We start from the raw sequence: 24,391 nt of genomic DNA, 5'->3' as shown, positions 1-24,391 counted from the left end.
GCTCCGAGTGCCTCATCCTCAGAGGTACTTGGCGTGATGAAAATGTGGCTAGCTCAGCCTCGTGCACTGTTTGACAGTCTCTCTAGCTTCCAGCTTTCTGGGTTCCAATCTGGGTTGTTCTTTTCGCAGGATCAGTGATTACATGGACCTGACCCCTGTAGACATCGTAGGGAAACGATGTTACCACTTCATCCATGCCGAGGATGTGGAAGGCATCAGGCACAGTCACCTGGACTGTAAGTACCCCTCGGAGGGGATGTAGCCTAGGTACATGTCATCTGTCTGTCTGTCTGTCTCTCTGACATCGTGGGGCTCGGTGCTGACCTGCCCCTTCATGTCTCCTGTCTATATCTGAAATGACTGTCACCCCATGGGAGAAAGTAAGATATTTATAATTGCAAGTGGCATTGGTCTTCTATTGAAAGCTGGGCCTTGGGTGCAGGGAATTCTGCCATCCCTTGGCATTCCTCTAGAATTGTGTGGTCTCTGTGCTGTCTCTCGTAGGAAGTAGAGAGAAAGAACCTCCATCTTAAACGCCTCCTTGACCCCTTCATTTTCTAGACAGCAATTTCCACTTTGAAATTTGTGGTTTCGGTTTCAAACCAGACACAGTCGAAGACAAGTTCAAATAGGCCAGAGCCTCGTAAAAATGCCTACTTGCCTAAGCTGCGAAAACTGGGTAAGGGCAGAGTCTGGCAGGGCAGGGACAGAACACAAGACCACAGCACCTGTCAAGAGCAGTGTCTTTCACGAAAGAGGCTCACACAGAGGAGCCTTGACTTCTGATTTCCACTCCTGGGAGTAAGAAACTGGTGTTTGCTCTTTGAGTCTTGCTCTGGGCTCCTCACCTCAGACTGAACTCACAGGGACCTTCTGTAATAAGAGAGTCAAGAGCAGCCACACTCTGGTGGAGTCTAAGCAACAGCTCACATACGGACTCGGCATGCGGGTTTCTCTCAGAGTACGCCAGCCTGTTTCTGCAGAAGAGGTTCAGGAAGCTGGGAACTAGTGGAAGTTCCCTCCTCCAAGAATACAACTGTTCTACAGACTTCCTGAAAGACCAGCTCTGTCAGCTACATTCCTGGAAGGTTCTACACAGTTCAGAAGCCCAATTTTCAGTATATGCAACATACTACCCATGACGTAGTCCAGTTCAAGATGGAGGCTTTTTGTCACCAAGACCAGCATGGGAGTCTTTGCCCCTTCCTGTCACAGCTGAGGAGAGCTACTCCCCAGATATCCAGCCTTTTGCAATCAGTTCTTCACTTTCAGCTCAGCGGTTCAGAGCCTGACGGAGACTCAGCTAGCCCAAGCAAGTCTCTACGTGGTCAACACCATGGTACTATGTTTTGAACTCTACATTAGCAAAACTGGCATGAGACCGAAGTCAGTGTCAGATCCTGGGCCTCTGGGCCCACAGCCTGACCATGGCTGCTCTCTAATCCAGTCTTCTCCCGACGCTAGGCACGTGCCTTGATATTGCTCACCAGGGAGTCAGGAAACACACTTGTGGCTAAGAACGAATGGGTGTTATGTATCACAGAAGCAGATAGCTCTTCAATTAATTGAGGGGAGAAATGATGCTCTATTCCTGAACAGAAACATCAGGTTCTGTGTTGCTGGGGATTCAGGAAAAATTTAGAAACTACAGGTCTCTGAAGAGACCAGCGGATGTATTTCTGAAACACCACAGGTCAGGCGTACAAACTTTTTAAAAAATGAAGATACTGTTTTTAAGACAATGACACCCCCACCATTTTGGGGGAGGGCTGAGGCAGGGGGTGCTTTCTCATTTGAGAGCCTTAATTAAGGTCTAAATTCCAAAACCTGCTGCTGATTTGAAAAGAACTTTGTCATCCGTGGGCTTTATTTTGACGACGCCATGTTGTTTCTCTCAGAATTGATACACAGCTTGAAGGAAGACAGTTCCTGGGGAATGCAAGGCCATGCAGCTCATGCCTTCCCAAAAGTCTCCAGCAAATACGCTTCCTGGCATCCTTTCCCATCCACTCTTGTCTTGTTTCAGTAGCCAGAGCCATTTAAACGTGCTGGGAAATAAACTGCTCCGCCATCCACCACTCTGCAGCTCTAATTTCTCTGCTATCTTGCGAGCTAATAAACAGAGAAGGTATACTCTCAAAATCTGTGATTTTTTTTTCATCACTTGATATTGACTTACTGGCTATTGCTTTATGCTTTAGCCTCCTAACAATGATTGAGTTCATACTTTTAACGCACACACACGACTTCTCATCTTGAGTTCTTCTAATAACCTTAAATACATGAAAAACAAATAGAAGGCGCCGATAAATCTGCACAGTAAAATACACTTCACATACTTAGCTGCCATGCTGTGGAGTAACCCCACAATGTCAAGTAGCGCACAATTAGTCAAACTGTAGGGGGAGGAAAAGGAGTGTTTTGATCCTGCAGAATTTTGATCCTAATCAGATTGAAATTCCAATGTTCTTGTAGCGCTTAATATCTTCAATCACACACACACACACACACCAAGCTGACTCCAATGTCAGGTTTTGCATTCTGTGACTGAAATAAGATCCTGGAATATACAAATGCATCTCGCTTGATACAATAAACATTAACATCATTATAAAGTAAGATTGAGTTTAAAATTGTGTGATGGAATGTTTGATGTTTACCTAATCCTCAGACCAAAGCCGGCCCAGTAACAAAATGACAGAGCATGTAATAAGCCTGGGTTGTGTAAACACTGGAGGAAAAGGCAAGGAGCCAGCACAGCCTCTTGCTTGTCCAAAGCCCTAGGCTATTACTGAAGGAGGCCTCAACTGTGCCTTCCTGGCAGGAGAAGGTCACAGTGACATAGAATCAGTTCAAGAATAAGATAGAATTCTAAAACAAAGAGATGGTTAAAAAATAAACCACATTAACTATTTAGCTTTTCCTCCTAGAGCTATTGGCACAGTTCCTGGTCTGTCTGTGGAAGGCGGGTTTCGACATGTGATCATACTTCAGATATTCTGATATCTGTCTTATACTCTGAGTCATAACTGAAGCTTAAGGAAAAGGGGGCTCAGCTGTCTTTGAGGACTAGAAATCCTATCTTTATCGTTGGCATCTTTCCTCAGCATCGGTATCTATAAATCCATGAATGAACTTGTCACTAGATTCAGAACAGTGAAGAGAAATCTCGGCTGCACCAGGATAAGATGACTCGGAAAAGGAGCCTAGAATACGGGGCCACCTGCTTCCAACTGGGCAAGTTCAAGGTGCCTGGTGTGCCCTAGAAAGATCTCCACAAACAGAGGCACAGTGTTCGCGGGGTCTGATGGCTCCTATCTGTAATCACTGCCAAGAGGCTGAGGAGCCAGGATTACCAGGAGTTGACGTTTAGTTTACCTAGTGACCGCGGCTCTGAAGTCAAGGGAGTCCCAAGTCTGTTTATTTCCCACCGTGACAAAAGACCTCTGTGCCTTCTCTTCATTAAGCCCAGTTTCATTGGTTCTTCAGGTCAAATGGACTAAATCAGCATTTCAAGGTTTGAATTTTAAACTGCACGTGGCAGTGATTATTTGGGGACCTTTCTCTCTGCGCTGCCCTCTAGTCTCCCATTGCTCAGGAGACAGTGACCTGGAGATGACCATTTGTGCCCCCTAGATCACAAGTTCCAGCCACCTAGAGCATCTGGGTCACCCTTGAATCATGAGATGTTTTAGCACAAAACACTCCTTCTGCCTGCGACCCAAAACAGAGACTTCTAAGCCCAACGCAGGCATGGGATTTGTGTGGTTTTTATTCCTATGTAATAAGGCCTTTGCCTACAGTCTGGGCTGTTTGTCTCAATTTACCCCCCATTGGCTTTGTCCTGGGTCGAATCAACAACCCTCTACAGCCTCAGAAAGGAGGCGTGTCTTTCTCCACCTGTGACGTTGTTGTTCCACACCAACAAGACTCAAGACTCTGCAGTAGGATTCAGAGAAGAGAAACATGAACTGTAGATAAGGTAGCAGCTTCGCCTCCCCTAGTACCTTACAGAGGATGAAAAAGAAACTCTGGAAGTCTTTTCAGAGAAACAAAAGGGCTTCCCCTTGGCCTACAGGACCAAGTGGAGAGACAAAAAGCTTGGCTGACCCAATATACTTGAGGGTGAGTGTTTAAAAAAAAAAAATACACGGTAGCCAAAGTGTTTGCTTCTTGATACATTTTTTAGCAAAATGAACATACAGCTACCTGGCATAATGCATTCCATGCTGCTCTGCATCAATAACCCCTCCACTCCCCTCCTGAAGGCATCCCATCGCCAAATGCAAGCAGACTGCTTAATGCAGGACTAATTAGTATATCCCCTTCCAGTCTGCAGGCCCTCCATTGTAATTCCTTCCCAGCTCATTTTTTTCTACAACTGAGCATCAATCAAAGTAAGTGCCCTGCTTGCCTAGGCAACACAAGATGTCCTCCATGCATTTGTCATCTGCCACACAAACAAAGGGGGGATTTAATTGTTGATTTGGATATGCAGCCATGGCTCACACGCAAGGAAGCTGCAAGTCAGGGAAGGAAGGAAGGAAGGAAGGAAGGAAGGAAGGAAGGAAGGAAGGAAGGAAGGAAGGAAGGAAGGAAGGTTAGTTTGATGGGTAAGCCACATACAGACAGCACCAGGGGCTTTCTGCAGTTTTCTCACCTCAGCGCTTCTCCTGGGCTGGCATCTTTAGGGATTTTGCTACAACCTGGCCTTTGCCTGGATTTTTTCCCAAAGCAGAAGAATCTTTTCCTCTTCTCTCTTACACATATGAAAATTCCCATGGAAGGAAACCCATTGAATAGCTGCTGCAGGGGCTGCCCTTCTTCCCGGAGCCATGCCAGCCTCCACCGCAGCCTGTCTGTTAGCTGCAGAGACTTGTCACGGCAGCAGGAGAAATCCAGATTTCTAGGCAGGAACAACTTAGTATTTTGAATCTTACTTTTGGGAGCCATCCTTCGCAAGCCCATGTCAGGCCAAACACAGGGAACAGGAGCAGCAAGTCGGCCTGCCAAGCTGCCTAGCGGCTGTCCACTTGTCACCCCTGCCAGGAGCAGGGTGGACATGCGTGAGGAGCTTGTAGACATACAAGACTTCAGGCCCATGCCAGACTTACTGCATCAGAATCCAGGGTTTGTTGTATCCGATCGCTTGCCGACTCCCCTCACACTGCGGATCGAACTGACCACGCTGGTGTCAATCAGCGGTCAGTGATTGGTAAATCCAAACCAGCTGCGCGCCTGAGGTTCCCTTTTCTCTAGCTCTGGACTGATTTTGCTGGTGATAGCCGAGTGATCCTGGCAGTACCCAGTCCGTGTTCTAATGAAATGACTCCATAGTTATTTGGTGAACTTGACTTTTAAAAAATGATATGAGCTGGGACTGGAGAGACGACTCCGTGGCTAAAAGCCCTTGCTACTCTTGCGGGGGACCTGGGTTTGGTTCCCAGCACCCACATGGTGGCTCACAACCATCCGTAACTCTAGTTTCCAGGTCTCTAATGCCCTCTTCTGACCTCGGCAGGCATCTCATGCTTGCAGCGCACATACAAGCACACAGGCAAAGTGCTTGCACTGTGTTAAACGTAATGATACCCAGCTTGGGAAGGAAAAGGAAATCTTGGGTGTTTCTCCCAGGGTACTTTCCTATGAATACTTAATTCCGTTGGGGCATTTTCCCTGCTCCCCTTTGTGTAGCGTTCCTGACTCCTTACCAATACACCACCTTGTGGTATTACTAGGAGGGTTCAACATAAGGGGTTCAAAGTGGGGAAGACAGCATGCGATGGCTAACTCTGAATAAGTAACAAAAAGACTACTAAATGCATGAAGAAAATATAGAGATGGCAGCGGTGGGGGCATCCAAAGGAAGATGGAGAAGCAGCCCCAGGGGAGGCACACAGGGCACACATCCCCTAGACCTAGAAAGATGATGGTGGAAGCCACAATGGCAGGAGAAACAGGGGTACCAAGGACATTTCAGGAGGAGACAACTATAGGGAGGCGTGGGATACAAAATCTCTTTCCCTGGAAGTGAACTACAACTTTGATTTGACTGATCAATTCAATTCTCCAGTGGATTCCTGGCCTTTATTATTGCTCAAATAGCCGCTTCTGTTGTGTTTTTTTTTAATTCAACAACAACAAAAATAACCCATTACTCCTATAAGACATGATTCAGAAAAAAAAAATCAATAAATCATCCATTCCACCTAAGTCAACCCCATCACTTTTTTATCCTATGACCTATTCTTGATCTTGTATGAGTAATCTTTCTATTTTCCTTAAAACGATAGCCTGCTTATTGGGAAAGGTCCTTTAAAATGTGTTTAGGTCCAGCTGAACAACATGGAATTTAATCCGTGTGTGTGGCTGGCATCCAGCAGTTTGTCTACAATTGTGGGGTTAACTAACCCCTCCCCGTCAGTGCCCACATTCTGTCTGGCTTCATGGAGTTTTGAGGAGGGGCATTGCCAACTACAACATACCTCGTTGCGTGTGATAGAAACATAAGCGAAATGACAAACTTCCTTTGTAACCATCTGAATTATGTCCTCATGAATCACGTAAGTAGCTCCCACTCCCATCAGGCAGTTCTTCAGGAAATGGTTCATCACTGGTGTGTTCATTTTGAGCAGCCAGGCGTTCGCAGAGCCTCCCACCCGGTGAGAGAAGCACACCTGTGTCTCCTTGTCCTCCTACCATCATGCCCCACCTAAGCCACACACTGGCCAAGGATGGAATCACTATTTGTGGTCTAGACAGGCTTCTCGTCCTATTTGTGGTTAATGGCTTATTATCCCCTCCCCCCAGTACTTTGGAGTAGGCCAGAAAGACATAAAACAAAGTGCTGCTATCCAGAAGGGAGGGGCAGGGTCCGTTCAGTGGACAACTAGCGATGACCGCGGTGTGGGGGAACGTTTTCATGAGAAAGTATCAGATAAATGAAATATGGCTGATTTGCAATGCGGAACATCTGTGCCCCACAGCCCTAAGCTTCTTTATAAAGACGGCTCCAATTCAACAAAAAGACTGCGTCCAAAAATGCAGGGTCCACTGAGGTTAGATTGGTCCTTGTCGTCCCCTCTGCCCCTTTTTACCTTGAGTCTCTAAGCCTCTAATACTTCTAAGGGGGGACCTGGCCCAGCCTATGTCACTTTAGCAGACGTGCCATGCCATTTCCCATGTAGTTATCACCATGATACCCTGATGGAGAAAGCGAGATGCCTCGCTCCCTTAGAGACAGCTGGAGAAAACTTTTCAACCATCTTCACACTGGTGACTCCTCCATGAGGTCAGTTGCCCAGTGTTAGGGGCGGGGATTAACGAGCACTAATTGACAGACAGCACTGCCCATCAGTGGGCAGGCCCGTGGACAGACTTTGTTCACCATAATCTCCTACCACCTAACACACAGTAAAGCAGTCCCCCAAAAATAGCCTTCCTGGGTGCCTGGAGAGATCTACCATTTCCCTCATTCATAGCCAGAATCCTTTCTTGATGCCATGCTGAAGAGGTCGCTGCTTCTCCTTAGACAGCGAATCTATTCAAAACGAAAGGTATGGAGGCCGGAATACAAAGCCATCCTTCACTGTTGTAGGTTGAAAGGGGCAGGAATGAGTAGCACTGAAACTCCCTGGTTGGACCAAAAACAGCTTGAGAAAACTCTGAGAGTTGGTGCAGTGGTTAATAACACTTGCTGCTTTTCCAGGGGGGCAGAGTTCAATTCCCAGCACCCACCTGATGGATCATAATCAGCTGTCTGCAACTCCAATCCCAGGTGATCCGTGGACACCAGACATACGTGTGGTGCACACACATACACGCAGGTAGAACTCCTGCACACATAAAAATTTCAGAATAAACTCTAAGATCTCAGCAGTCGCTCCTACCACCATTCCTTTGACTCGCTCTGTCTGAGAACACCACATTGATGTCAACAGTGTTTAAAAACCTTGGCCTCCAATTCATCATCATTGAAGAGGATGGGAAACTTACTTTTTAAACTGCACAAATTGACCTGTCCTAAATTGATGCAAAGTTTTCTGCATGATTCAATATTAGCAGTTAATAAAGATCTATCAATTGGCAGGGCAAGAGGACAACACCTCTTCTGGGGTTTAAACCACAGCTAGCGGCTCAGGCAGGGTCTGCCGTTCGTGTGTTAGAGGGGATCCATAAATGCAGTCATTTCATAGGACAGCCACAGGTCCTTGTCTCTAAGCTTGGCACTCCCATCGAATATCAAACCCCAGTCAGCGTTACCAAATATTGCTCAGCACACAGATTTACAAAAGGAAAAGAGGGGAGGAACAAAAAAAGAAAAAAAAACCAATTTGTGGATGCTTGCCATCGAAGACATAGCTAGTTCACTAATTGCAAAATCCATAGGAAAAGTGTGTCTGCATCAAAGCCTCAGAGGTGGTGCTCCGAGGAATTCTAATAAAAAAAAAACTGTCTCCATCGCAAGTAAATAAAACTCTTAACACAGTCACCAGCTACAGTGCTGTGACTCCCGTGGATTTTAACAATGACCTTCCTGTAAGCATCAAGGACTTTCACTTTTTAGATAAAGAAATTTGTTCTTGTTTTAAAGCCTGCGTCGGGTTCATTCTCCAGTAGCTTACAGTTCTCAAAAGCAGAGGAAAAAGTCATCCAGATTTTTTTTTTTTTTTCAAAAAGTCTGTTTCCAGAATGAAGTTCCCTGTCAGCCTGCCTTGGGCCTTGGGTGAAGAAGCAGAGATTAAAGAGTCAGTATTCTTTTTCATGTTTCGTCTGCCAGTTTTGTGAATGTAGAGAGAAAACCAGTGGCCGCAGCTAAGCACCCAACTGTGGTATTAAGTAGAAAGCATGATGTTAGCACATGCCCTCTTACTTAAACACATATTCTCTCTCTCTCTCTCTCTCTCTCTCTCTCTCTCTCTCTCTCTCTCTCTGAAATCATCCTTGAGTTCCGTGCAAAGGGCGCCTGTCTCTCTGCTGCACAGCTATTGAGGAGGGTAGCTCAGTGAGGGGGTAAGGTCCTGCAGTCGCAGGCATCCCCCTGTTGCCTGGAAGACAATGAAGCTCTTTGTTCAGCTGTGTGAATGTGAAGTGCGGTCTCTCAGATGAGCTCAGAGTTTCCTAGTTATTCTATACTTACCTGAAAGCACCAAGTATTGGAGCTTTGGAATGCATATGCAAACTGCTAAGTGTCCTCTTGTGAGGCGCTGTGCTAAACGAGGGCTCCATCAGACCCCACCACCGCTCCCTTCTACCTCGCTGTTTGGACTCCAGCGCTCTCGCTCTCTCCCTCTCCTATTCATATTTCTGGAGGCACATTTGCACTGATTTCTTTGAATTTACTGATAGAATAATCGTATCCCTGCCGCAGACACTGGCATCATGTCATTGTCCATGTCTGGGACAAAGTTTTCCCGAAGAAAAATTTAAATCCTTCTGTTGGGAACCGTGTGCTGGGACACAGATGTACCCCACACCAACAACGTTTGTTTGGAGGAAAACAGCTATTATTGACAAACATAACTTTTCTGTGGTCCTGAGTCAAGAGATCAAGTGTCATTTTAAAAAGACATTCAATAAATATCATCCCATCGAGGTATTTGTTATCAAAGGTCACATGTTTAAAAATGCAAGCACTTCAGAGTTTGCTTTAGAGTACGTTTGCCACCTGTTTTCCAGTTAGGCATAGGGTAGCGTTTTTGACAAAAAGTCAAACAAACCTTCAGTGTGGTTCCTTAATTGCTAGGTGGGCAGGCCTCAACCAGGAGGGCCCAGACTGTTCCCACTGGGTTCTTCACCCAAGTGCAGGCTCAGCTGTCTCAAGACACAGTTTCTAACCCTAAGGAGCCTTCAGTGTGGAAGGAAGGTGGGGAGGCGGGCAACGTTCCCATAGAACAGAGGCCACTGGAGCCAGCATAGACCAGGAGTAATAAAGAAAAAAAGTGCCTGGACCATTCTGAGAAAACCTAGGCAAACCTATTTCTCCTCCCCGTATCTTCATAGACACTATGTTGAAAGGAAGAAAGAAAGAAAGAAAGAAAGAAAGAAAGAAAGAAAGAAAGAAAGAAAGAAAGAAAGGGAAGAAAGAGAGAGCAGAAAAAAATCTAAGAAAAGGCCATTGAAATTCTCTGAGATTTTAAAACAAAAACTAATACTTCACCATATACCCTTAAAAGACATAACTCTAAAGATGTTTTGATGTGATCGTCAATTCAACCCAAGAATCTTGATGGCAAAACGTAAACTTTAGAGCAAGGCACAGGGATGACGCCGGGTCGTGTGTCAGCAGTACTCAGCCTGTATCTCAAAGATGTGATAAAAAAAAAACCTTAATCCACGTGTTTTTCCTTTCCCTCTGCTTGTTTCTTGTTTCAGCATGTGCTGTGAACATACCCTGGGGCTCACTGGCTTGATGAGAAGTCTTTGTCTTGCTTTTGAGACAGGGTTTCTCTGTATAGGCCTCTCTGTCTGTCCTGAAACTTGCTCTGTAGACCAGGCTGACCTCGAACTCACAGAGATCCACCTGTCTGCCTCCCAAGAGCTGGGATTAAAGGTGTGTGCCACCACTGCCTAGCTAGTTAACTGCTTTTAAGGATTGTCATATCAGCCAAGTTATATTGTACTTATTTCTGGGTTTCTCCTTTGTGAAGAGAACTAACCTACATATCCCTTCATTTCCCCCTACTGTTGAAACCTACCGCTCAAAAATAACAGCAGCAGCTACTAGATAGCAGAGAATCAAGAGAGGGGTTTTTTTCTTGTATTTTTCAAGTTCTCTAATTTATTACACGCTAAAAATCTCTTTCAAACTGGTACCAACGTGGCTTTTCTTCTTGAGCTGATTAGGACCACATGAGCTCAGGAAAAGCTGTCAGATCCTGCCTCTAGCACAGCTGGAATGATCCAACTGATTTGCTAGTATGGGTTTTTTTTTCCCAAGAAATAAGCTTCATCCCAAAGTTATAAATTTATATGCTGTGAGAAGATGTGAACAAAAAGTATTCCTGATTCAGACAAAGAAGACATCGCGGCGGCGCCTTTGATGTGAACTCTAAAACAAAAGCAACTTGGGCAGCACTTTGGTCAACCTTCATTCTCTCTGTCTTCTCTGAATTCCAACAACACATGAAAACACCAATCTACAAGTAATGATTGAAGACCATGTGAAGATGCTGGCCCTTGAAAGATTCTGTTTGTTAAAGACTAGCCCAGGGCAGAGTTGGGACCCAGAGAATGCCTGTCTTCAGCTGTGCCCCAGCGCCTCTGCAACCCACTCCTCGGTATTCACCACAGTGGCCCAAGGGTAGTCGCAGCACTCCCTGGCTCCAAGAGGAGGAAACCCTTGCTTCCCGGTCCCTGCCAGGCCTCCTCCGCATCAAAACTCACCTCTCTGCCTCGTTTTCATTCAGGGTTTCTGTCTCGGCTGAGCATCCCAAGCCTGCTTTAATGTACTCATGAATCCTAATACATTTGTATTTATCATCTTACCAAATGCCCTTCAGCAGACCAAGCCATCATACCCCATCTTAAAAAGATGGCCTCGCATGCGCTCTTTGCCTCAGCAAACCTTCTTAGGCCCTTATCTGATAACTGACTGGGAGGCGGGCGTTTTAAGGAAAAGGCAGAGGTCTTTCTGTCACCCTTTACATTTTAACTTGATCTTCCAATTTCTTTCTTCACTCACCCCTTTCAGTCCTCTCTGGATTTGGGGTTTTCTGTTTGTTTGTTGCCTGTTCTGCTCCAGTCTGGCCCAGAGCCCCCCTCCCCCCACACACACCAGGCCGTGCCAGCCTAACCTGCTGATTCAACAATTTTTTTTTCATGTGATTCTTCAAAAAGATTTCTTAGTCTTTTGGTCTTTGTTCAAAATTACTAAAACCGTGAGGAAGTCTTCTTTATTCTGGTTACAAAGCACATAGAATTATATCACCAACCAGATTGGAGTGTGGTGGTTTCCTCTGTGAAGAATCGCATAAGCCTCTGTCCTCAATTAGTAGTTAACCAGGCTGAGAGGATCTGAATAAAGGCAGACCGTGCTGTATGCGACAGTGGCTTGACAGGGGAGGAGAGCCGTGTGGTACGGCCGGCACCTCACTGCTCTCTGCCTCCGCGAGCCTGGGAAGCCATGCATGCAGAAGAGCAGAACTTACAGGCCCCAACAAAAGGAGCACACAATGCTACCTGTAGAGGCTCGCCGCCAAGGGAAGGTGACAGTCCCCGGCCCTCCAGAGCCCTGCACGGTGTGGCAGCTTTAGAACAAAACTTGCCACCGTGTGAGGCATTCATCAAGGCTTTTTCAAGCAACAGCGAAGACATAATTATTAAGTTTTACAGCCGTCCGTTTAGCATATTGTGGTGGGGGGGGAGGGAAAAGGGAAGAGTATGTCTGCTTATAGACACTGTCCGTGGAGGTTTGATTTGTGGCCACTTCCAGAGGCAGGAAGAGTTTCAACAGCCCGAAGCCTTGTTCTTTTCCAAAGTGATTCCCTTTCCCCATCCACATCCCCCCCCAAAAAAATCAAAATGTACTTCATGAAACTATTGTATATGAAGCACTTATTAGCCGTAATTAAATGGACAATATGAATTTACTACGTCTTTAGGACTCTGGCTTGTTCTGGTTTAGAGCAAGATGATTAATGCAAATACATATTACTTGAGATAACCATTTAGCAGCTAATTTAGCCAAATTTATTACAGCAGTTTGGGGCTTCTCATTTTAGCAGACGGAGACAAGGACATGCCAAAAGTGGGTCATGTAGACGAGTGCGCACTGCCCTCTAGTGGCTGGCAGGCTGGTGCGCTGGGGGTGGGGGGGCGCGGTGAGCAGCGGTCTCGGAGTCCTAAGGGCAGAGCCTTACCTGCAGACTCTGGAACCATTCCCATCCGGAGCACTTTATTTCGGGGATGATTTACTGCAGTTTCTCCTTTTAGTAGCTCAGGAGAACACAGATACAAATCAAAGCTGTTTCAACTTGGCAAGATTCTGGTTAAAGTGTCGTTTTTAACATCTGCCTTTTACAGTGGGCATTTAAAGGCACCAACCAGTTCACGTGACTGAACGTTTTCACTTGGTCCTCGTTTTGCGCCGTATTTCAGTGGCTGCGTGGGATTGTCACTCTGTTTGGCTCAAGTCAAGAGCCAGTGTCTCTCTCTGACTGGCTGGGGGATTTATTTTGTTCTAACCTTCTGCCCGTCTCACCAGTTTACCCCGGCTGACCAATGTAAATTTAGTTCATCCAAGGACTATAAATTCTGTAAGACAAGATCAAAAGGAACAGATGGCTAAGGACACGGGTTGATATTGCTCAGGCTGAAGGGGAATGATCAAAGACAGAGGGGGTTAGGCATCTTCAGAACCATTCAAATATCCAGAATCTCAAAGAGGGCAACTCGAAGCTATGCATAAATCATACCCAGATTTGCCTTCCTTACCATCTGATGCTAAACCTACTGACAATATCCACACCACATTAGGTGTGCTCTGAGCCAAAAAGATTAGTGGTCCTTTTATTCCTCCTTTCACACCATGGCTGCCCAGAAGGGAATAGAGGCTCACTACAAATGCCAGGAACCCTAGCTGGGCAGCTGCCGCTCCAGTGAGAAGCTGACTTCATTTGTGCTAATGGCATCTTAAGTCGGGCATACCCTGGACTCCCCTGGATTGGGTCTGAGATTGGGCAGAGATGAAAACCGTTCTGTGACAATCTTAATACTATGCCTTCTGTTTTGTTTTCTCCCGCCCCCCACTTCACCCTACCCCAGTGCTGAATAAGGGTCAGTGTGTGACGAAGTACTATCGCTGGATGCAGAAAAATGGAGGCTACATCTGGATACAGTCAAGTGCCACCATAGCGATCAATGCTAAGAACGCGAACGAGAAGAACATCATCTGGGTGAATTATCTTCTTAGGTATCTTTCCTGTTTCATTTCTCTCTCGGTTATAAACTGGTTAACAGCTGAAACGTCACAGGTGCCATCTTTTCTCGGGATGTGGGCAGTCTGCTCTTCTTCCCCCAAAATTCAAAGAAATGGGAGAAGATCAAAGCCCAGGAAATCTTGGGTTGCCAGTCTTTGGGGAGCTCTAGAGAAACTGGCATTCTTTCCTGGTCCACGTCCCACCCAAAAAAGATGCCTGCAGCTGCAGTCTAGACAGGAAGCATCTCCCTAGCTCCTACATAGCCTTTGCCTCTGCACTCCAACCCCTGGGAAGGTAAGCAAGAGGATCCTTGCAGGGAATTCCATCCCCTTAGTCTTCTGCATACGGTCTTGCTCTCTGGGCACTCAAATTTTGGTAAGCAAGATTAACGATTTTGCCAGAACACTGTCAGTCTCAATGCAAAATAACAATGATTATGGTAATAATAATAATAATCTCTTTTTGCTTGCCACTCTATGCACTTAGACAAGTTTTATGCTCTTAAAATTTGTATCCATGGCAGTCCAAATTCAGCTGCTTCCTGGACACTGGTGTAAGGTACCTTTTTTTTTCTCTTTCCCTGTGTCTATTCTGCTTTGGGATTCCGACAATCTGGACGGTTTTGAGCTTGAGGACAAGCCTTCTGGAAAGTTCGCTACCAGTCCTGTCACGAAGCTAGCACGTTTGGCGTGCCTCCCACCCACCACCATCATTAGTCTTTGGTCTCTTGTCCTAAAGGCACCAAGCAGGATCCATGTGTGCTTGAGTAGGGAAACATCCAGGAAAGCTAATGGTGGACGCTGATGCCCTTTGGCTGATATTTCGACCAAGACTACCTGAGTGCCATTTTTCTTAGAGACAGCCAAATGGAGCTGAAGTCTTAGCCAGCTTGGCTCATCAGCACACGGGCTCTTCGGTGTTTCCCACACTTTGACCTTTGACTGGAGGCATGAATGTGTTTGCTGCCCACCGCATATCAATCAGACACTAATGATTATTGCTCTGGAGAGAGGGCCTTAATGGATCCCACTTACAAGAGTTTTCATTTATCTACTTTTCTTTTTCCTTTTTTGACCTCTTTAATTCTCTCTAAAAGTGTGTGTGTGTGTGTGTGTGTGTGGTGTGTGTGTGTGGTGTGTGTGTGTGTGTGTGTGTGGTGTGTGTGTGTGTATGTGTGTGTGTGTGTGTGGTGTGTGTGTGTGTGTGGTGTGTGTGTATGTGTGTGTGTATGTGTGTGTGTGTGGTGTGTGTGTGTGTGTGTGTGGTGTATGTGTGTGTGTGGTGTGTGTGTGTGTGTAGTGTGGCTTTCTGCAAAGCTTGATAATCACTAGGACTGTCCCCTGTGTTTGTGATACTATCATGGGTCCTGGGGTCTGACATCAAGGGGTCCTTTTAATTCATCCCACAAAACGGTCACTATTTCTACTACAAAAAAAAAACCATGAAAGTCCCTGTGAGAAACAGAAAATTGAACAAGATCCCATGCACAGATGCTCTTTTGCCAGGCAAATGTGGTGGTGTGGCTGTGAGGAGTTAAACACTGGTAAACATTCCCAAAGGCTAGACAGTGTCTGTCCACCATGTTGGTGCACTGAAGGCCTCTGAGGTCATCTATATGTTTGGTATTCAAATTCTGTGGGATTTATTGACCTGTTATTATTTATTTCCTTGGCAAGATTGGTTATTTTATTTATTGGTTACTGTTTACTTTAGACTACCTCATTAGCCACATGACTCCCCACGCTGCCTGCAGTGGCAGAAGTAGCAAGGAATAGAAGATACTGGTTCACCACCATTAATCTAGTCTAGGGTCGATGAGGACCAGTCCATAAGTGCCTGGTGTTCTATCTCCCCGAGTTTCATACGAGAGGAAGAAAGCCTCTTGGGCATGAAAGGCCAGCCTGCAGGCTTCAGAGCCTTGGTCTCATGCGTGGTAGGTCTTTTACAGATGACCTGAAGACCTACCCTGAGATCACTAGTAAGTAACTGTCCAGGAACTGGAGACCAGTGATCATGGAGACCCCATGGCACCAGGACTACAGGGAGCCAATGCCAGTGGGCTTAGACAAACCCAGTTCACAAGCTAGCCACCCATAGGTGCCACTCTGGAGGCTGGTGATCTAGGAAGAAAATCATTCCTGGGCACAAGAAAAACTCCTAAATTGGCTTTTCTTTCCCACCTTCTTAGCCAAAAGGGATTATTCTTTCCTAAGCAATACTCCACTTCCGGGCCCTATCCAGGCTCGCCTTCCGCACTGCCCATTTCCTGGGAGCACAGACTCGAATTCCACACTCAGGCTGCAGAGTGCCAAGTCTGCCTTCCCACCATTAGTCTCATCTGATTATCTAGAAAAACCCTGGTGCTGTTAAAGCTAATTCACACTAAGGAGTAAATGCCTGATAATCCATCTTAGCGAATTAACCCTCCCAGGGACGTTTGCAGTTTTTAGAGTGGTCGGAAACAGAGGCTTCTTAATGTGGGGGATTCAGAAGCATATGAGCCCACAATCATCTGTCGTCACCGCCTTGGCCAGCCGTGCCCAAGACAGACGAGGCACTTCCCATTTGGAGGCAAGATGCTTCCCTCGTGCCTTGAGGTTATGGTCAGAAGCCTCTACTGATGATAAGTGTGGCCGCCTGGGATCGGCTTTTCCAGAAGATGGCTAACTCAAACTGACCAAACATTTCACTTCCGGGAGAGGCTCATTTCCAGATTAAAAGCAGAACAAGCATAAAGCACACTTGTGTACATGGGTTTAGCTCCATTCTGTTAGGGCCTCTCCCGCCGCAATCAGAGCCCCAGCTAACAAGCCACAGGTGTACTCCGCATGAGCAGATGAAACTGTGATTGTAATGGGTGTGCTGACAGTTCGGGAGCCTCGCATCCCAAGATGCACCTGTGCATCTGACAGATCGTTAGGCACTGAGGGCCTGCCACCAGCCCGCCCCCTCATCCCCCCCAAGCCCCTCACCCCCCCACCTCACCCCACCCCCGCCATAGCACTGGAACCATCGGAACAGCTGAGAAGTTGCACCAAGGGGCCAAGGCAAGGGTACTGAGGCAATGAACTCATTAGAAGCACAGAAGACGGTAGGACACACCAGGTGGTGTGGGAATGAATAGCTGAGATTTCCTCTCATTGGCCCAGCCCCCAGGTGTTATGCCAGGAGGAGCATCAAGCCGCATGGTTCTCTGGCCCCCAGTGGTACCTGATTATTTAAAAGCTTTTTAACGGCTTTCATGCAGCATTTGGGGTATTCAATCATTGTGGCAGGGCGCACCTGTACCCTGGCACGCACAATCCAAGTTTCTGCGAGAAGTCTCGTGAGGAGCTGAGAAATAACTTCCTGGTTAGTCCTCTAAACTTCCTCAACTCCAGGAGTCTTAGGGCAAGGAAGTTCCGGAGATGACGAATGCCTGCCCTCCTGATGGATGTCTTCCTTCCCACAGCAATCCTGAGTACAAGGACACACCCATGGACATCGCACAGCTCCCGCACTTGCCAGAGAAGACTTCAGAATCCTCTGAGACATCCGACTCTGAATCAGACTCTAAAGACACCTCAGGTATAACAGGTATTACTTCTCCATGATCTACAGCTAAGGCCTGCCGGTCTAAACACAAGGGGTGGGTAGCAGCCAGAGGGCCATGGTCAGAGGCCTAGCAGCTGGCCAAATTGGCTGTATTCTGGTCACAGCTTGGGATGTGGGGCGCACTTTATGGTAGAGTTTGTTTTCCTGGTCCTTAAAATGTTTTGTCATCGCCACCCCCTCCCCTGTCTCTGCCTCTTATTAATATAGTAGTTAACAAAACCCCTTACTATCATGAGCTTATAGCTGAAGAAAGAGACAGACACAAATAAAAAGACAAGTCAAATAGGGAATGAGCATGGTGGGGAGGGGGGACCACAGATAGACTGTGGTTTTCAATAATGAATAGATGCTCATCGGTGGAAAGCACAAACCTCTCTAACAGTCACCTGGCGCTCCAGTGTCTTGTCTTCCATAACCCTAAACCATATTCCGGGTTAATCCGACTCCCTGGCTGTGTCCACAGGAGTTCCCACGCTTGCCTGTGCCTAACAACCATCTGTTCACAGGCAGTATCTGACCTGGATGGACAGGGCAGCCCCTGGGGGCGGCATTAGCGCCAAGTATAGGACTTTGTGTGTAGATGGCCTACCGGAAGAGGCGGGTATTGCTGGCCTATGGCCCGCCCCTTCCGCTAAACTTCAATCCCAGGCTTTCTCATTTTGCAGAAGGGTGCTTTGGCTCATGCTATGCCTGATGCTAAAATCTGCTGCCCTGCTAACACAGTGTCTTCTCTCCCCACTCCTGCCCCCCTGCCACCTGCGGATCTCACGCAGAGGACAACGAGAACTCCAAGTCCGACGAAAAAGGCAATCAGTCCGAGAACAGCGAAGATCCAGAACCTGACCGCAAGAAGTCAGGCAGCGCCTGTGACAACGACATGAACTGCAACGACGACGGCCACAGCTCCAGCAACCCAGACAGCCGCGACAGCGACGACAGCTTCGAGCATTCGGACTTTGAGCACCCCAAGGCAGCCGAGGATGGCTTCGGCGCGCTGGGCCCCATGCAGATCAAGGTGGAACGCTACGTGGAGAGCGAGGCAGACCTGCGGCTGCAGCCCTGCGAGTCGCTCACGTCGGACAGCGCCAAGGACTCGGACAGCGCGGGCGAGGCGGGCGCACAGGCATCCAGCAAGCACCAGAAACGCAAGCGGCGGCGGAAAAGGCAGAAGGGCGGCAGCGCCAGTCGCCGACGCCTGTCCAGCACGTCCAGCCCGGGCCTGGACGCCGGCCTGGTGGAGCCACCGCGGCTGCTGTCATCACCGCACAGCGCCTCGGTGCTCAAGATCAAGACAGAGATCGCCGAACCCATCAACTTCGACAACGACAGCAGCATCTGGAACTACCCGCCCAACCGGGAGATTTCCAGGAATGAGTCCCCTTACAGCATGACCAAACCCCCCAACTCGGAGCACTTCCCGTCCCCTCAGGGCCAGGGTGGCAGTAGTGGCGGCAGCAGCAGCGTGGGAGCACTGCACGTGGCCATCCCCGACTCGGTCCTCACCCCACCGGGCGCCGATGGCGGGGCTGGCCGCAAGACTCAGTTCAGCAGCTCGGCCCCAGTGGCCTCCGACCCGCTGTCGCCCCCACTCTCTGCATCCCCTCGGGAAAAGCACCCCGGGGGCGGGGCGGGAGCCGGCGGAGGTGGCCCTGGTGCGTCCAACTCCTTGCTGTACACTGGGGACCTGGAGGCCCTGCAGAGGTTGCAAGCGGGCAACGTTGTGCTTCCTCTCGTACACCGGGTGACAGGGACCCTGGCGGCCACCAGCACGGCCGCGCAGAGGGTCTACACCACAGGTACCATCCGCTACGCGCCTGCTGAGGTGACCCTGGCCATGCAGGGCAACCTGCTACCCAACGCGCATGCTGTTAACTTCGTGGACGTTAACAGCCCCGGCTTTGGCCTCGACCCCAAGACGCCCATGGAGATGCTCTACCACCACGTGCACCGGCTCAACATGTCAGGACCATTTGGCGGCGCTGTGAGCGCAGCCAGCCTCACACAGATGCCCGGTGGCAATGTGTTCACCACGGCTGAGGGACTCTTCTCCACGCTGCCCTTCCCGGTCTACAGCAACGGCATCCACGCGGCACAGACTCTGGAGCGCAAGGAGGATTGAGCGGGGCCCCACTCCGAGGCATCGTCGGCATTTTTATTTAGACCTTTCATTCTAGCACTTTGAATTCGAGCAGGTCAGCGTCTTCTTGCAACACGGCGGCCCCCTTCCACCCCTCTCTTTCTTTCACTGGACTTATTCTTTCTTGTAAAGACATGTTTATTTTTTTGCCTTCAGAGGGTCAGATGACCGGTTGCCTGCCATTTTGTCTTCTAAGATGTGTGTTGGGTTGTTTGGCTTTCGTTTGCATCTTTATTAAGATGTCTTTATGTGTATATGCCTCTGCCATAGAATACTCAGTCTTGTGGTCAAGAGATTTCTCAAGTGACAACCGTTGGGTTTTCTTCCTAAAGATCTTGATATGATCAAGATGGAAAGAGACAAGCATAAATGATTGTGCCCTGTTGACTAAGTCAAATGAAATGGGGTGGCTGTTTTTTGATTTCCCTGTCCCTAATTCCTTTGAAAATAGGGGAATAGTATTTTAGAATTTTATGCAGAATTTAATTCTTTTTATGATTAAGATTTTAAGATTTTCTTACTTGCACATAAAAATAATTTGGGTTCTTAAACTTAATTTCTGGCCTGTGACTAGAATGTTTAAAAAAAAGTTGGACTAAGTGGTAATTACTGAGACATTAACTTAATTTCTAAAACCATGGTGCTATCATTTATTAATCTGTAATGTCTTCATACAAAATGCAGCTCCCGGGCTGGGTTTTGGAAAAGAAACTGTGTCCTGTCCTAGTCTGGAGCCCCGGTTGCTACAGTCTCCTTGGTTAGTTAAGACAAAGCCCTCATTAGCATTTGCTGCAGGACTTACTTTTACCTCCCAGCTAACAAACATAGCCTCACTTTCAATTTAAGGGGTCAGTAAAGCTCTGTTTAAAGGGGGGCTTTGGACAACTCGGACTGACTTGAGGAGCAGTCTGAGCACATATTGCCTTTCGTTGAGCTTTTCTCTGTCCTTGCTCAGTCTAACGGAGACTGGTTTGCAACTTCAGTAACACTTCAGAGTGGAAGAAGGAAAAGGAGAAATATTTAACATGGTTTTTGTTTGGGATTTCTTGGGGCTAATTTGATGGAATTTATTTCCCTTTGGTTCTTATTTCTGAGTTGAAGCCAACACGTTTTTAAAACTAAAGAATTGGTTAATGAGCTTCAGACAGATAAAACTGCAACTGAAAACTGCACATTCAATGAAAAAAAAGAAAAAAAGAAAGAAAAAAAATAGCCTATTTTGTCTTTGTTGCCAGAAATCAGTGTGGTGTCAAACACTTCAAATGACTGTCCAGTATAGATTCTTCTCCCGCTTCCTTTTTGGCAGCTGTGTGTTAAGGCATCTAATACCAGGTGTGAGAACTGTAACGTGTGCAATGTGTCGTGTCCTTGGCTGTGGGTCCCATTGCAGTTTCGGCGTGTGTTCCTATATGCAGTATATGCTAAGCTAATGTAGTCGTTTCGTCCACTGTCTTCTCTGTGCTCTGTCTCTAGTGGAGTGGCGCAGTCCCATTCCTGCAGTCCTAGTGAATCAGTGACTCTTGGGGGTTAGTGGTTTCTCGTGGTGGCCTTTCCCTGTGCTCTCACCTATACTGCTTCTGCTGTCCGCGCGTCCTGCCCTCCTTTGCCGCGTCCCTGCCTTTGCTTTGCTCTTGTATATTCCCCCTGCTTTCCCTGTCTTTCCCGCTGGTCTCCCCCTTCTCTCCCCTGCTTCCCTTCTCGGATACCCCTGATCTATTTCATTCTCAGCGATTAAAAAGAAAAAAAGAAAAAAAAAGAGAGACTCTTAACTAGCTCAAGGTTAATGGAGCCATTTTTCCCACAACGGAATTCTGGGTGTGACGCTCCTGGAGTGCTACCCGGAGCACTGAAGAGTCATGCTCAGATATAGTAAATAAACCGATGCCATACAGCCTCAGTGTGAACATTCCCAGAGTCCCTTGTGCTCTACAGTTAAGCAGTGGGTGCTTTTCTTTGGTTTCCTTTCAAGTTGGCTGATGGAGCAGTATATAAAGCAATTACCAGTGAGACAGAAAATGATTTCAAAGGCCAACCAACATTTTTTTAAGCAAAATGGGAGGGTTTAATGGGATATAGAATTGTCATATATATTTGTTTATTCGTGCAATGCTAATATAGTAACTCAGCTGTCCTCTGAATTATCACCGTGCTGAGTGGATTCCTGTAGAACTTTTGATTCCGTGAGTTGGGCCCAAGCCATGGTGGAATAATAACAGAAGGAAGTTAAATGCCACAAATCTTAGCACTGAGCTTCCTTGGACGACTTAAGTCAGTTTAGAAGATGAGAAAAGCCGATGGAGAAATTTAAAGATTAGTTTTGGAAGCCGTACTCTAGCTATCGAACAATCAAGGGAATGCACCTATCAGCTACAAAGAACAGCTAGACAGCTGGGTGTTTTTTTCTTTTATAAATGTTTCTGTGTTGTGTCAAAATGATTTCTGGTGATTTAAAACTAACAGATAATCACAGCTGCTGTCGAAATCCATAGTGTTTAAAATTACAAAATGAAAAAAAAAACCACTCCATTACCTGTGAAGATTGTGTCTGTGTTTTTAACTATTTCTTGTACAAATATATGAAAACTTTTATGAGGAGACTGGTGCCACGTAGCTGAATAATGGGGAAAAGGGATATTCTGTTCGTCAAGCCCTTAGCAGTGTTACCAACTCTACAATCTCTCTATAAAAATAATTAAAACGTTACAAAGCGACAGCTATGCTACATTTGTTTTGTGTGAAGCTAACCGGACTTAACTTCCTGAGTGCCTGGCTTATTTTGAAACATTTTTTTCATTGACCATTGATAATGCTGCAAATCAGAAATGTACATACTTCATTTACAACAGGGTTCTTTTTATACTTTTGTAGATTCTCATACATGTCACATACATGGTTGTCTTTATGTAACTTAATTTTTTTCATCCGCAGGTGCCATTCTCATAATAAACTTCTCTTGGATTTGTTACTATCTGGCATCATTTCTTTTACATGGACTCATCCCGACTAATGAATGCTGGTAGTATTTGTTTAAGCAGGTACCTTGGTCATTATTCTTTATCTTTAAAGAAAAAAAGAAAAAGCTTTTCTTTCAAAAAAAATGCATCCATATTTTTGTTAGTTTTGAAGAAAAATTATACGTGTAGCTTGTTTCCCAATGAGGCTGACAAGGCACAGATTACGATGCTAATCCAAATACTACACGGAACTTGCAACCATCCTGAATTCCCAGCTACCCCAACTCATTGTCATAGTGAGCATCTATTGTGCACGCGATCAACACTGAACAATGGGCCTGCGACATTAACCGCCGTGGGAGAGTGCATTTGTTTCTTGGCTAATGCACACTAAGTGGTGACAGTTTTCATGCATTAATCATGGAAAATGCACTCCGTGTTTTCATTTCTTATAATCTATAATGTATAACCGACTGTTTCATGCTTCCGCCCTCTCTCTATCCTTGATACCTACTTTGTGGACAGGCTGAGGAAGTCACGGTTGGGCCGTGTTACGGTGAAGTCAACATGTGGCCTGCTGTGTTTCAAAGCAGGTTATATGAAGGATTTTCTAAAGTGCCAGCTGTTATCTCAAAGGTAAGGATGAGGTGGGTCGGTAGGTAACTCTACATGCTATAGAAAAAGGAGACAAGTAGATTGAACTGGCAAAGGAGACAAACGTTTGCACAAAAACTACAGACGATAGTAACTCTCACCTTCCTAGTTTTAAGTCTTGGGTGGCATTTGTCACATTGCCGGTAGCTGTTTTTAATGGGGGTGTAGATATGGCAGTGTAGTTAGGATTGTAGGACCCTAGGTTTCTCTGTCATTCCCCGTGTGGGCCCTTATTCAGAAGGACTTAAGAGAAAGAAACACATACCTGACTTTGACCAGCTCCTTTCTTCCCCTTTGCTCCTGGAAGTCAGCTAAGTACATACAGAGTTAGACTGGGAAAGTAAACAGGAGCAGAAACCCAATGACTGGTGAATGAGAAAGGGACCGCCCCATGTACTCCGGTGGGAAGTGGTGGTGCTAACCCCCAGGGATTGCTTTCAGGACTCTGCATGGGCCAAGGTCTCCTCAAGACACAGGGACAGCTGTATTAGTGACAGCGGATGATGCCGGTGACCAGCCATGACACTCTACCTCTGGACATTCAGCCCTGTGCCCCAGAAGTGGTAGCAGTGAGGGTTAATGTGGGCAAGCCAGACACAGTAGATGAGTTCAGATTCCCCCAGTCTGCAACACTTCTGCAGGAAAAGTAGCAGAGATTCTAGTTTCTTATCCTCAGCATCAAGTTCCCTGTCTCTTATACGTACCCATCAACGTTAGGTCACTAATGAAATAACTTCCCAGCCATAGAGGTGTGTGAACTCTAAGGTCATACCTCTGTCCGTCCGAACGCTCTTCCACTTCCTCAGCCCCAGGGCTGGCAGCCCAGCCAGAGTCCCCAGCTCTGCACAAACGAAGAGGCTCTACTCTGCCAAACTGGTAGCATGTGAGTTTGTCAGCGCTCTAATTTATAGTTGATGGGCAGATTGGCAGGGGTGAGGGAGCTAGGGGGACAGACACCAGTTCCCTGTACTGCCTCAGGTCTTCCAGCTGATGATGACAAAATTCATTCAGCAATAAAAAGAAAAAAGAAAAATTTTACACACAGTAACAGAAAAGCCAAAATGGAAGAACTGCACTTGGTCACACTTGAAGAAGCTAGATTTAGTCCTCATGGATGGTAACTGTTACCATCT

The 24,391-nt window shown here is 46.8% G+C and overlaps 1 protein-coding gene across 8 annotated transcripts in view; it reads left to right on the top strand.

Annotated features, from left to right (window-relative positions):
- Npas3 (neuronal PAS domain protein 3) overlaps nucleotides 1–22,618 on the top strand; it is an 801,863-nt gene extending 779,245 nt beyond the window's left edge. For 5 of the 8 annotated variants that reach the window (XM_075947915.1, XM_075947914.1, XM_075947920.1 and 2 more), the window contains 4 exons: nucleotides 130–236; nucleotides 13,765–13,912; nucleotides 17,371–17,495; nucleotides 18,287–22,618. In XM_075947915.1, the coding sequence (XP_075804030.1) occupies nucleotides 130–236; nucleotides 13,765–13,912; nucleotides 17,371–17,495; nucleotides 18,287–19,632 (1,726 nt within the window). In that variant the 3' untranslated portion in view covers nucleotides 19,633–22,618. The remainder of the gene's footprint in view (nucleotides 1–129; nucleotides 237–13,764; nucleotides 13,913–17,370; nucleotides 17,496–18,286) is intronic. The other 3 variants (XM_075947916.1, XM_075947913.1, XM_075947919.1) reach the window with 1 other exon arrangement.
- Nucleotides 22,619–24,391: the final 1,773 nt, after the last annotated feature.

This window comes from Microtus pennsylvanicus, chromosome 14, assembly GCF_037038515.1.
Source record: "Microtus pennsylvanicus isolate mMicPen1 chromosome 14, mMicPen1.hap1, whole genome shotgun sequence".
NCBI lineage: Eukaryota > Metazoa > Chordata > Mammalia > Rodentia > Cricetidae > Microtus > Microtus pennsylvanicus.
Note: the sequence above shows the minus strand (reverse complement) of the source record. Positions and strands in the feature narration are given on the sequence as shown.